The sequence below is a fragment of the Mesocricetus auratus genome, unplaced genomic scaffold (assembly GCF_017639785.1).
Source record: "Mesocricetus auratus isolate SY011 unplaced genomic scaffold, BCM_Maur_2.0 Super-Scaffold_15014, whole genome shotgun sequence".
NCBI lineage: Eukaryota > Metazoa > Chordata > Mammalia > Rodentia > Cricetidae > Mesocricetus > Mesocricetus auratus.
This window is the reverse complement of record NW_024429186.1, coordinates 19,966,070-19,980,828: the sequence shown is the minus strand read 5'-3', so window position 1 is coordinate 19,980,828 and position 14,759 is coordinate 19,966,070. Positions and strand designations below refer to the sequence as shown.

General features: G+C 37.7%; 1 protein-coding gene across 5 annotated transcripts in view; it reads right to left on the bottom strand.

Moving 5' to 3' along the window:
• Positions 1 to 14,759, bottom strand: part of Eml5 (EMAP like 5) — a 122,392-nt gene that overhangs the window by 27,124 nt on the left and 80,509 nt on the right. For 4 of the 5 annotated variants that reach the window (XM_040742645.1, XM_021226214.2, XM_005068417.4 and 1 more), the window contains exons 23-30: positions 14,578 to 14,709; positions 13,084 to 13,172; positions 11,585 to 11,761; positions 8,949 to 9,150; positions 8,221 to 8,347; positions 4,991 to 5,005; positions 3,363 to 3,371; positions 1,325 to 1,403 (exon numbers count right to left, since the gene is read on the bottom strand). In XM_040742645.1, the coding sequence (XP_040598579.1) occupies positions 1,325 to 1,403; positions 3,363 to 3,371; positions 4,991 to 5,005; positions 8,221 to 8,347; positions 8,949 to 9,150; positions 11,585 to 11,761; positions 13,084 to 13,172; positions 14,578 to 14,709 (830 nt within the window). The remainder of the gene's footprint in view (positions 1 to 1,324; positions 1,404 to 3,362; positions 3,372 to 4,990; positions 5,006 to 8,220; positions 8,348 to 8,948; positions 9,151 to 11,584; positions 11,762 to 13,083; positions 13,173 to 14,577; positions 14,710 to 14,759) is intronic. The other variant, XM_013112146.3, reaches the window with a different exon arrangement.

Genomic DNA, 14,759 nt, shown 5'->3' with positions numbered 1-14,759 from the left:
TCTGTGATACAGACCAAACTAGCATTTTCCATCAAAGGGAGAGTGTGCTTTGTATATTTTATAAACTGCTAATCCAAAATAAAGTTAGACATTTAATTTTTTCTTTAGCCTTTCACAATTTCACATAAACATCACATTATATATATACATACATATGTATATATATATACACACACATACATATATCATACACTTTGATTATCTTCTCCCACTAACCTCTTATCGCCCTCCCACTGAACCCCTTCTTTCCAAAGGTCTCCTCTTACTTTCCCATCTCCTGGTGTCCCATTGCCTCTGATTGCTGCTGTTTATACATGTGCACAGGTGGTGGTTATTCACTTAAGAAAGACAACTCACCCGGGTTGTACCCCTGAGGAGCATGATTTCTTTCCCCCAGCAGCCACTGACTACAGCTCCTCAGGGAGAGGGGCCCATTCGTACGCAGTAACCACTACAGCTGAGACTTCAGGGGTGCAACAGCCATCAGACATAAATATGTTTTATGTAACATGCTTTCAGCAATGGAGCACCCCCCCATATTTCTCAATATGAACTTATAAAAGGAAGAAGGGAACCACAAGGTCATCTCATTCCGAGGGAATGAGTTCTCATTCCAAGAGTTTCTATTTGTTAACCAAAGGAATGTTTCAGTTTGTACTCATTGTTAGTCCAGGTACTTGTTCTATATACTTAAGATACATTATGTCCAAATTAGACAACGAGGGGAACCCAAAGCTGTTTCTGACAAGTCATAGGTAAAGTTCTGGAGAGAATCCTACAACCGGAAGATTCCTTTTCATTGCCTTATGGGTGGTGGGAGGCTGTACACCTTCCTCATGCTGGAGCTAGCACAGTTCGCTTGTTTGCTGCTGATACTGGCTATACGAAATGCCTGAGAAGGGTTCCTGATGGAAGCAAAAAGGAGAATCACTCTCCATGTGCCCTACGTAGTAAAAGTATCGTAAGAGGTAAAGCTCCTGAAATACTGCATCTAATCTTTAACTTATAAAATCCATTTACTGACTATAAGACACCACCAAGGTAGTGGGCTTCTCTGTTCATTCATGAAATCACTCATATAAATTTACATTTAGACCTTCTCCAAGATACAGATCAATTCAGGACATTATATATGTAAAAGACTCACTTGAAATTAAGAGAAGTAGAGGGCATCAATCCAAAATTTGGACTTGAAAACAATTAAGCAACCAACTTTTGCAAAGCAAAGATGATTCAATATAGCCAATTTCGTGAAATTAATGGCAAAACGTGAATGTTTTATGAAAAGGAAGCTTGGGAATATTGGGAAATTCATTTTCCTTACCTCTATAGGTCTCTTTTTCTTGCCAACATTGTTTGACTGAAGTTTCTCTGGCTGTGGTGGGGCCCTACTCACTGGGGGCCTGTGACAGAGGGGTGGGAAGGAGGAAAGACAGTATTATGTGTGTCCTCCACTGGGTCACCAATCCGCCCTCCAGATGTCACCCTCCCCAAAGGAAGCCCACTCGTGTTCCACTGCACTGTACTCTCCACATCTTTATAACTTCTAATGTAGAAAGAGGTAATATTTTTATTCAGTTTTACTTTTAATATCTTTAGTCTGTGTCTTATAATGTAAGTAACATAGCATAAGAACAGGCAAATGTAAGAGTGTTAGTTTGACATACTCAAACATTTCCAGATGGGTATGTTATCTTCTATTGCTCTCAAGTGTCCCTTATGGCTCACATAGCAGATATATAAAACATTCTGACAGTGTATTTGTATAGCATTTTCGTGAACTTTCTTCACTGTTGGTAGCATCATCCCCATGAGTTCAAATTTATAACAGCACACCCTCCACGTCAAGCCCTTTATTGCCTGATGAATCCCCTCATGGTGGCTAATGGTATCAACATCAGAAAGTTATTCAGGAAGACATTTTATAGTCACAAAGCAAGGAAAACCATTCAACATTCCAAAAAAGGTCATTACCACAACTACTGTCTCCAAAGTTCCCTCTTCCCTAATTGGTTTATGGGATATTTATCACCTTCCCTACAGAATAGCTTTTGAATCCAGCCCTCTCTGATCTTCCCAGAAATCCAAAAAATGTTCCAATAGGAGCACAGATGAATATTTTGAATTATTTAGTTGTGGAAGAACTTTTGCAAAACCTTGTATTTAATTTTTAAAATCCACTTACTAGTCCATCTCAACCATTATTCAAGTATTTTAAAATCTGAACACTGAATCTAAATCACACATTAACTCCTCTCTAAATTTTAAATATTCAATTTGTAACTAAATTAGAAATGATACTCATTTATTTTATAAAAACTTCCAACATTTAATAATTTATTATGCTATATAAACAGATTCTAAAAGCACTGTGAAGTTATATATTTGCAAAGCTAAAAGAAGTGTTGCATCTTTTAGTGTGTGTGTGTGTGTGTGTGTGTGTGTGTGCCCACAAGTCCATGCATGTCTGAGTGTATGTGCCTCATATACATGCAGGAGCCCACAGAAGTCAGAAGAGGTGTCAGATGCCCTGGAACTGGAATTAAGGACAGTTGTGAGCCACCATGTGGGTGCTAGGAACTGAACGTAGTACTCTGCAAGAACAGCCAGTGCTTTTAACCACGGAGTCATCTCTCCAGCCCTGGTGCATACTGAACATACAATATAAAATAAATGCAGAGTGTTGGGGATCCAGCCTGCTGGCAGCAGGGTGACCTAGCGGCATGGGCAAAGCCTACATTTGATACTAACTACCATAATACACTGTTAAATGAATGTACATATTCACATAGAGCATGCAATAGTATGTACTGAGCATGACTGACTGGTGTCATAAAAATATCTTTATTAAGAACGTGTAACTTTCCAAGTTATCACAGAAATTTAAAGTTCAAACCTTCACATTTTTGATGGTCCATACATAAAAACAGAACTAAATTAATAATATTTAACATTTAACAATATTGCTACCAGGACTAGTTCAAAAAATGACAGAAAGTCCAGCTTTTCTTCCAAGTCGATTTTGTGATCTATATTTAATGTGTAAGTATCTTATAGCTTTAATTCTAACCTCATTACCAGTTTTATCTATAAAATCTTATGTAACAAACATATTTAAACTGTATAAGGATTATTTAAATAAATCATATTACTGTATAAAATGAAATTATTTGGCTTGTAAAATAATACAATTTGGATGCATAAAATGTTAGTGATACAGTGACTTATGTAAGCCAGATAATTGAGATGCCATTCCTTTGGAGGGAGGGAAATGGGAGCAGAGATACTGCTCATTAATGGCAAACAGAGAGATGATAAAAACACGAAATTTGGTCTTGTAAACACAGCAAGGAGATGGTTACCTGGATCCTCTTTTTCGCAGCAGAGGAAAAAGGAAAAAGATTTTAACACAATCTGAATTTTAAACATTATTACAGAATCTTGCATAATAAAATATTGCTAGGTTTAGCGCAGATAAACAGTATTTCATACATTAAAGGCTTTTCATTATTGCACTTAAGAAAAGCTTAAATTAGTCCATTAATGGCAGAGAAACTAGAAGATAAAAAAAGGACATATGAGAATTTGGAATGTTCTGTGACAAATTTTAGAGTGTCCTTCATATTTTCTTTGTTCTAAGGAAGGAAAAAAGAACCTTATTCCTGGGGCTGCTTTAAAAAACAAAACAAAACAAAAAAACCCAACTGTCTCAGGAGACTATCCATCACCTCTAAGGAAGTTCCCCAGGTGCAGACTCAGGCATTCAGGACCTTACTGAGTTTGGGACCTGGCTACCAAAGGAAGTATCATTAAAAAGAAGAATGCTATCTGAGTTTGGTGGTGCTCGACCTTATGCCAGCACACTCTGGGAAGCTGAGGCAGGGGGATTGCTGTGAGTTATATAGCAAGACTATCCCAAAACAAAACCACCTCTCTCTCCCTCCCCAAAGAACAATTCCCTCAGTAGCAGAATGAACATGGCAGGTGGTATGTGACTGAAATCCCAGCATTCTGGCAGTTGAGAAGAAGGGCTCTCAAATGCCAGCCAGCTCTGGCTATACTTCAAGATTCTGTCTCAAAACACCAAAATAAAATAAAAATATAGGGGTTTGCGGATGCAGCTGTGTTGGAACACTTGCCTGTCACCTGAGGCCTGGATTCAGACCCAGGAACAGAAGGAGAGTGATGACAATGTAATCACTAATTGAACTGAAAGGAACCACAGAAGTGTCCTTTCACAGCTTTCCCGTCAGATGGTCATCCAAGCATACTTGTGAGGGCGAGGTTACTTCACGTAAAAAGCTGTCCATATCCAAGACAGCAATTACATCTCCACTTAGCTTTATGTTTCAGACAAGCGATTCCTAAATAACTGACTGCTCTTAGAAGCAGCCTTTCAACTTTCCTTCACTCTGGTTTCTTCTACAGTACTCAGAATGGCCAGCGTTTCCTTTAACATGGAGTTCAGTACTAAATACAATACTTTCCATACACAACTACATCTGGATACTTCATTTCTGTTAAATTCGTGTTAGATTAGGTGGGCCTCTTCAGAGCTCAAGTCATACTCTGGACTCATCTTTGCATATATTACTCTGTTGAAAACACAATGCATTTCCCAGATAATTTCCATTGTCAAATTACTCGAAGATACACTGGGTTTCTAACAATCTGGTCTCAAATACACTTTTCATCCTGCATTTTTCTAGAAAATGGTGTCTTTCCTTACTTCTAAAATTGACTCATTTCCATGTTGTCTCCTTTGGAATTGCTCTAAAGGCATTTTCATCTGAAGACAGCTGCAAGCCAGCATTCCAACAGCCTTTTTATCCATGTAATTTTATTAAACACAAAGATACTATAACTGCCCTATTTTTTCAAATGAATGAGTATAGTAAACATTTTAAATGGAAAAATTAATACCTTGAAATACTCGGGATCAAAACAGAATATACATGTAATTAGAATATGTTTTTTAAAAAACACTTACCTTACTACCCCCTGTCTTTGAAAGGAAAGGAGAAGAAAGTGGTGAAACACATAAGGAATTGATGGTGAATATATATAACAATAAGCAGAATAAAAGTAACATCAAAAGTACTTTAGAAAATACAAAATTTCTAATTTTATAACAAATTTTGGATAGAATTAAGTACTAGAAATTGATTAAAAATTAACTACCTTAGATACAAAATACTTGCTATAAAATATTTTATTGAAAAAGAAATTCATATCACTATTAAAACCATTCAGAAAACTAAATAGAGTAGTAATAAATTATCATCAGAAATACTTCCTTTAAGGTAGATGATTTGATGCTTAACTGCTTATGAAGTAACTAGTTAACATTTAATGACTAACATTAAACTATGAAACAACTATTTAAACAACTAAAGCATACTTTGAGTAATATATTCAAAACTGGTAGAATCTCTTTTTATCTCCTTTTATTTATTACATTTTAAATGAGGGCGCTTCTGAATCACATTAGTGACATCTGTCTCAGCTTTTTCAAATGAATTTAGTAGAACTGACAAAAATTGAGAATGAAATGAAAAAAATTTTCAGGAATAATTTTGAGAAGTTAGCTGCAAAAAAAAAAAAAGGCAAACTAGAGCTGGGCATGGGGGCTTCCACCTGTAATACCAGCACCTGAGATGCCCAGGCAGAGAAAGCATGCATATGAGGCAAGCCTGGGATACTGTACACAGTGAGTTCCAGGCCTTACTGGGCTCCAGAGTCAGACCCTGTCCCAAGAAAACAAAACTAACGGAACACTAACTAATGGAAATGGTTACAGCAACGAAAGCGTTAAACAACTCTTCAAAAGAGAGAGAAATTTCCATCTGCCATCACATGGATTGCTTCACCAATGAAGAGAAAATCTCTTTGTAGGTTATATAACAAACTGATCTAATGAATGATAAAATTTCTCTTTGAAAAAAGTCAATATAACTTATGAAAGAGATTATGGCATTTTTTTACTTTTCATTTCTTGGGAGTTAGAATTTTCCTTAAAAAAACTAATGATAATTCTTCAAGTATTCAATTTACAAACCCATATTTGTTTGTTTATATGTGTTCCTGTAATTAATGAATATCAAGGTAGTACTCATTACCTTGTGAATATTTAATCTCAGGATTAGTATTTTAGGTTACTTTCTTTTTCCTTTGTGTGTGTGTGTGTGTGTGTGTGTGTGTGAGAGAGAGAGAGAGAGAGAGAGAGAGAGAGAGAGAGAGAGAGGGGCCTGGCTGGCCTGAAATTTGCTTTGTAGAACAAGCTGTTCTCATTTTCACAGAGATCTGTTTCTACCTCCCAAGTGCTGGGATTAAAGATGTGTGTCATAATGCCCAACCTACTCTATATTTCATTAAATGAGAGTGGTTTCATTAGTAAAAATCTATTTAATTCTGAATATTTAAATTCTTGATTATTTTATTTAGAATTTGAAATAATCCATAGATAAGGACTATAGCTCTCATTCTGGCAGTGAAGACAGGTTGAGAACAGATAAATGTTTATTCCAAGGTCACACAAGTGATAAGTGACACAAATGGGTATTTTAAACTTTTGTCTGGTTCCAAATGTACAAACTTAGCACTAGACACTATCTTTTTTTTTTGTTTTGTTTTTTCAAGACAGGGTTTCTCTGTATTGTTTTGGAGGCTGGCCTCGAACTCACAGAGATCTGCCTGCCTCTGCCTCCAGAGTGCTGGGATTAAAGGCGTGCGCCACCAACGCCCGGAGAGACACTATCTTCTAGCAAGCTGCCTCACCCTGGAATTTTAACACAAGTGTACAGATCACGGTACGACTGGCTTTCCTAACCATTTAACCTTTGCCTCTTCACACAGAACAAAATGCACACGTACTGTCTGACTCTTCTTTAGATGACGGCACACTGTTGGTACCTAGGGTGTTTTCTGGACAAACTGAGCACCTGAAGCAGAAAGGAACTGCGCTCTCTGGGAACACCACCAGTAGTGAGTCCTAAAGCACCTAGCAGTCTCCTTCCCCATTATTAGGTGCAGTTCACCTATAACTTCAGCTCTGTCCCCAAATATTAAACCCAAATTTCATGTTATTTGCTTTTCCACCAAATATGAACTTCTTATAGTAAAGTTTCCATCACTACAGCCTTCCCTGGAAGTCATTGCTACCCCATCCACCGTTACCTCTATTTTTCCCTGTTTCTGGACAATGTATTTTATTATTTCTTAAAACCTCTTCACGTGTAGAGTCTATACCATAGGTTTATTTTGTTCTGTTTGTTATTCTGAGAATAGAGCCCAGGGATTCACTCTTCTGGCAAGTGCTCTATCGCCGGGCTACACATCCAAATCCTAAATGCCTCTTCACTATTCTCCAGTCTTGACTTGGAATACATCAGGTCAAATTCTCTTCTCAACCAAGACTACTAAAATGTTCTCTGCTAGACTGGGGAAGATAGCTCAGTCAGCAACGTGCTTCCCTTACTAGCATGAGGACCTAAGTTCAATCTTCAGAGCCCATGTGAAAACAAACAAACAAACAAACAAAAGAAAGAAAGAAAAACCAGGTGTTAAATCTGAGACTTCCTGGTCAACCAGACTTGCCTATTTGGGAAATTTTAGCCCAATGAGAGACTTAGTCTCTGAATGAATGTATGTATGAATGAATGAATGAATGAATGAAAGAAAGAAAGAAAGAAAAAACTGCCAACAGCCAAGGTCCGTCTCTGATGTCCACCAGAGCTTGTGTTCGTATATGCTCACACAAACATGTACTTGTATGTGTAGACAGGAACACACATAAGAGTTTTTCTTTACATAAAATTGTTCTGCATGTGTTGATTCTACATCAAGACCAGTAATTTCTATTCAAGAAATTCCATTTCAACTCATCTTTTGGGTGAATATTTTTTATAATACCAGCTTCTTCACTGAGGGCTTTTAGAGACTAAGTCACACCTCTGTCTCTTCCCCAACCTATAACACATTTATGAAAGCCAGCAAATAAGATTAATCCAATCATAGTAACTTTACATATGGATATAACATTCCCTGAACTCCTTGCAAAAACAGTGCAAACACTAAGAGTACTTAAGGACAGTTTCTAACAGTGGTTCCCAACTGCATAATTCAAAGCTACTAGTAGCTTCTACAGAAAACCTGTTTAGATGTAATTCAATCTTTTTATATCAGTCATTTTCCTCATCTAACTTTAAACTTTATTATTACCTCTCATCAACTGACGGTTCCTTTTGTTGCAAATGAGGCTTGACTCCAAGCATTGGGCGAATATTAGTTGATAAGGCTCTGATGGTGTAACTAATTTCATTCTCTCTTGTCACATCACTGTCATAGCCTATCATCAAAATATAAATGTTACTAAGTAATAATAAGATGTTCAGTTACATTCTTATATATTCATCTTTTTCCAATAGCATAAAATAAATTGTTAAAGCCGTATCACTAAATATGTAACTAGAAAAATTTATGTGAAGAATATTTAATAATATGTATGATGTCTATTAATTATCACTAACTGTACATTACTGCAAGCTACAAAGATGAGTTCAATTCTCTCATTTTTATTACATATATATTATATATATAAGTAAATAATTACACTAGTATATACCTTAAACTGTTAAGTACGGGTGGTTAAATTATTCATCCTGTGTTTTTATAATTACTGATATTACTGGCATATAAAGAAAATAAAAATTATCTTAAAGTATAGAGCACAATAGCATAAAAGCTTTTAACAGCACTTAAAATATTACTGGCTGTCTTACAAATGGTGAATAATCTAAGTCATCAATATATGCCAGTCATTAATCACAAAAACAATCTTGTTGTAAAACTGACCCTAATACTATTATTACTTATTTTTAAGTTCTGTAGTTTAAATCAGTACAGCTATTTTCCCTATACTTTTGTTTAAATGTTCTAAAATGACACACCTCCATCTTCTTCAGAATCTATATCAGACTCTTCACTGTCGCAAGACTTTTTTTCTCGATGGTTCTCCATTTCATTTGTCCATACCATTAAAGACATATCTGTGCCTCCCAGGGTAACCAGCATGCTGTCATCATAAGTCCAGCGAACATTTGTGACATGTGTGCTGTGAGCCACATACTTCTTAAACTTTCCAAATTTTCCCTGAAAATAAAACAAATTCAAACATTCTTTTTGTTTTTTTGTTTGTTATTTTGGATACAGGGTTTCTCTGTATAACAGTCTTGGCTGTCCTGGAACTCACTTTGTAGACCATGCTGGCCTGAAGCTCACTGATATCTGCCTGCCTCTGCCTCCTAAGTGCTGGGTTTAAAGCATGAGTTACCTCTGCCTGGCCAAATTTTAATTCTAGCAAAGAAACTTTTGTTTTTAAAGTTGTGTGTGTGTGTGTGTGTGTATGTGTGTGTGTGTGTGTGTGTGTGTGTATTTCACTTCAGTTCACTGTGCTTTCTTTGATAAGTACTACATACACATAGTTTCTTTGGTGTTCCACAGCTGCTAAGTAGGCAATAGACACTCTACTATAGAACTACATTCTCCAGAAGTATATTTCTCTTTAAATACCAAGAGAACCGTAAGTTATAGACCCAGGAAAGATAAGTTTTGTAAGTAAATTTGAGATTAATAAACTATAAGCAGGTTTTAAGTGAACATCTTTACAAAGTTGTCAAAATAAAATTTCTTAAGTAATCAAGCATAGGGGTCAGGGAGATGGTTCAGCAGGGAAAGGTGCTTGCTGCCAAGTCTTATGATATGAGGAGTGTGACCTCGAGAAGCCATACTGGAGAAGGAGAGAACCAACCTCAGCAGGTATCCTCTGTGCCATGGCACACAGGTGGTCACACACATACGTCCATGTGTACATACACGCCCCACATCCAAATAAGCAAGCAAAACAAAACAAAAAAACATGAAAACCTTTTTTAAAGTAAGTAAAACATAGTGAGTAACAAAACCAGTGAGTTCTCTGAGGGGGAGAAACAATGAAAATTAGAGGGCTCCTGAGAAGACTGAGCTGGTAAAGGAATTCGCCGCCAAGCCCACTACCTGGAGTCTAATTCTCAGAACCATTTGGAGGAAGGAGAGAAGTGACTCTCCAATTTGTCCTTGGCTTCCGTATGTATGCAGGTCATGAGGCACATATGCTGCTCCCCACAAATAAATGTTAGTAAGGACATTTTTTTTAAGTTAAGGAGGAGGGATCTTGTCTTCAAAGCACAGAGTTTCCCTAAGACTGTGTGGTTCTTTGGTGCACGCCTTTAATCCCAGCACTCGGGAGGCAGAGGCAGGTGGATCTCTGTGAGTTCGAGGCCAGGCTGGACCGACAGCCTCCAAAACAATACAGAGAAACCCTGTCTCGTAAAAAGAGAGAGAGAGAGAGAGAGAGAGAGAGAGAGAGAGAGAGAGAGAGAGAGAGAGAGAGAGAGAGAGAGACTGTGTGGTTCTTGCTACAGTGGCTCTCCCTTTCCTCTCCTCCCTTCTCAGTAGGGATCCAACAGGCTCGGTAAGCTCTATACTATGAATCAACATGCCCAGGTCTGGGATGTTTACTTGAGTGCTTGAGTTCCAAATAAGATGTTTTAAACCTATGTTAATATGGGCAGCTGAGATTCCATGAACAAAATACCATGATATTATTTTAGCATTCCACATCAAATTCTGTTTATGTTCACATTGATGCTAGATTACAATATATAACTTAATTTATGACAATTAGTATATAAATTCACTTGTACTATATATACATATGTATATATCTCACACAGAAACACACACACACACAAACACACACACACACACACGTTTTATTTTTGTAGTAAGCAGGGCCTGATGTTTAACAGTAATGTGAACAGAAGTTAGTAAAAAAATGAATTGAACAATCAAACAACACAGCCTAGGTTATGTAGCAGTGTAAAGAATTTATACTATCTAGTTTCAGAAAAAAATAATCACACCAAACAGTGTTATTTAATTTTATTTAAATATTTAATATCTAATTGCCTCATTTTTTTCTTTTTTGGGGGAGTGGTGAGACAGGGTTTCTTTGTGTAACAGTCCTGGCTATCCTGGAACTAACTCAGTAGACCAGGCTGGCCTTGAACTCACAGAAATCTGCCTGCCTCTGCCTCCCAAGTGCTGGGATTAAAGGCATGTGCCACCACCTAGCTTAATTGCCTTCTTTTCTAATGTAAAACCTACATTTACAAAGCTTATTTTGACCCCTAATGATATATAATTAGGTTATACTTATAATTAATTACAAAATTTATTTAATAGTGGTAAAATGAATCCTGAGCAATAGCTATTTATATATTTAGTAATGAAAACCACTATACAATATGACATATAAAACAAGGCACTGTACAATATATAACATGCAAAGAAAGGCACAGTTTAGTATACTATAATACTTATTTTATATAAATATGATGACAAGAATAGGAAGCACAATTCCAAACCTCTGGTGATATAACATTACTTACTACCTATGCATTATTAATAGTAAAACAATGAAATTGATATTATCTTCACCATTTTATTATAATAGTCATTAGATAAGTTAAAGAAAAACACATACTTTAGCTGGGTATCTAAACAGCTTCACGAATCCCAAATCATCCCCTGTGGCTAGGACCATTTTGTCACTGGTGAGACAAGAGGCAGTTACGTCTGTGACTTCTCCAATTATAGGCCAAATTCCCTCACAACATAAACCAAGTACACTTGTCCATGATGCCCAACTAATTTTTTCCACCTAAAAGTATAAAAAAATGCTGTAAGTTTCTTTTTAAATTTTTTTCTTTTTTTAAAGCCCTTTTTTATTATATATCTAAATTAGAAACAAGCTTGCTTACCATGCCAGTCCCAGCTCCCTCTCCCTCCCTCCATACCCACTCCCTTCCATCAGCCCCTCCCAGTCCCCCACCCAATCCCCACTCCATTCCCCAGGGAGAGTAAGGCCCTCCCTGGGGGATCTCTAGAGTCTGTCATTTAGTTCTGGGGAGGTCCCAGGCCCTCCCCCAAGTGTTCAGATTGAGAGAGCATCCCTCATTGTGGGATGGGCACCCCAAGTCCATTTGTGTGCCAGAGATAAATACTGATCTACTACCCAATGCCCCATAGATTGCCTAGGTCTCCTCACTGACACCCACATCAGGGGGTCTGGATCAGTCCCATGCTGGCCTCTCAGCCATCAGTCTGGGATCCAAGATCTCCCCCTTGTTCAGGTCAGCTGTTTCTCTGGGTTTCACCAGCCCAGTCTTGACCCCTTTGTTCATCACTCCTCCCTCTCTGTCACTGGGTAACATGCTTACTTAATATGCCAAGTATGAACATTTCTCTGTCATTGTATGAGATATAACAGGAAAACTGCTAAATCCTTAGTTGGTTTCATAGTTCCCCAGCCCTACTGCTGCAGAGAATTTCAACATAATATTATTCAGGACACACTTGCTATATACATACTATGTGCCCTAGTTGCTGAGCAACAGTGATTAAGTAAAACTGGTTCTTTCTGAAGATTAGCAAAAAACAATGCTTACTACGCATCTAAGTCTCCATTAATGTATCAAAAACATTTTTCTGACCAGTCCAGAAACTAAGAATTCTGACAGCTTTCTTTATCAAGTCCCCTTCGCATTAAATTTGCTGAGCATCTCTTCCGAGGTCATGCCAATTAGTAAGATTATCAGACACAAAACGGAGAATAATTTTCCTTCCTCCCTCCCTCCCTCCCTCTCTCCCTCCCTTCCTTCCTTCCTATCTCTCCTCTGTCCCTCTCTGCCACCCTCAAACATACCCTCCGGAACATAGAGATCCATCTGCCTCTGCCTCCCTAGCGCTGGGATTAAAGGAGTGCACTACCATGTCCAGATTCCTTCTTTTTTAGAAAGTCTCTCTTTCCTTTACCCATATAGGTATCTATGCAGCCCATTAAAACAAAGCTGCCCACAGACCTATCCAAACAATGTGAGAACGGATGGTCATCACACGTAGCTAGATGACAGGAAGGAGGCCTCAACTGTCCAACCAATGTCAATCATATAAGCAGCACTCCAACCATCACCATCATCCTACCTCCACACTGGGGATGGTTTGTTTTTTTCCTCTGGGGGCTTCAAAGAATAGTTGCTCTTTAGCACCAGTGTTGACCTGTAAAAGCTTTCCTTAAAAGAAAACAAATCTAAAAGTTACAGACATATTAAAAACATATAAATACAAATATCATGAGCCGGAACTGAGATCCCCAGAACGAAAAACAAAACATAACACGTGATAAACATCTCACAGGTTGGTCAGAGCTCATGTAATTCTCAGAGTGGAATGTTCTGGTCTGGAGACAAATTATCATGGTTTATCTTTAGTCCCTCTGCCTGAGACCCAGCATGCTTGTGACTATTAACTAGGTAAACACTTTTAGAATACTCAGAACCCTGGCTTCCACCAACCTAAAGATGAATGTCTGCAAACAGCATCTGAGTCCTTAAACAGATCCATCCACCAGGACTAAACACAAATGCACTTTTAAAATGTCTTGATTTGTAACTTTCCTTGCTTTGTGATTATGAAAACTTCATGTAACTGTTACTACCTTGGAACATATTATTTGGGGCAACCTGAGCCTGTGTTCCTAGGCTGTGATCCAGAGTAAACCGTCTCTTACTCCCTATGAAATGGAGTTTTTGCATGGATCTTTGTGGGTTTTTTGCATTTTTACAGGAAACTTAAGTTTGAGGCCTATATTTCGTGCCATTCAAGAGGCTGAGATTAGGGCAGGGGACTCACATTAAAAAGAAACTTGAAACAATTATTTTGGTTAAAATTCCTTCCAATTTTTTTAAAAGTAAAAGTAAGGTTTAAGGATATCTGAGAAATCTCACAATATGAAGTTCGCAAAACCAAGCATGTGAGATAGCCACTAACTAAGGGCATTTAAAATACTTGACATTTGCCTCGCCCCACTTCCCGCTTGCTTCCTTTGCCTCCTCTGTGCTGCTGAAATCTACTCTCCAAGCTTCCTGCTTCGCCCTGCTGCCACGCCTCCCCTACCATTGTGGATTCTGTCTCAGGAAAGGTAAGCCCAAATAAATATAGGCAAGATGCCTTGGTCATGGCATTTTATCACAGTAACAAAATAATCAGTAAAGAAATTGGTACCAGAAAGAAAATATTTAACATTTGTCTGAACTTTTCAAAGTGTTATATGCTATGCATTCTGCAAACAAGTATTCATTAAATAGTATGCCTTAAGATTATGATGGTTTTCAAAAACATCTAGTACATTAAATCATGGCAGAAGTGCTTTTAAAAATCTTCACTAGCATTTCTATTTCCAAATTTGAGAAGTATAAAATTTTACCTGACAAAAATCAGGACATTAAAAACAAATTTATACTTTAAAGTTAACTTCTTGGCGCCTACTGTACTCTCATTTGAATGACATTAGATGCAGAACTACTGAACCGTCTAAACTCTCCAGTGTCCGTTCACCTTGGGCTGGCATGCCTGTTGAAGAGAGGTATACTAGAGCACATGAGGGCCTTACACTGGTTGAGTCACGTCACGCCTCACCTCTAGTGTCCCAGTCGATGTGGGTTATGTAGCTTGTAGCTCCTTTGCATACCCCCACTCGTTTACTACTCATCACATTGTATATGTCTATAAAGCTGTCATGGGACGCCACAGCCAGGTATTTCCCAGAACCTACAACAGAGACGTTCGCTTGTCATTTCCTACCTGTGGGAGGAGTTTTT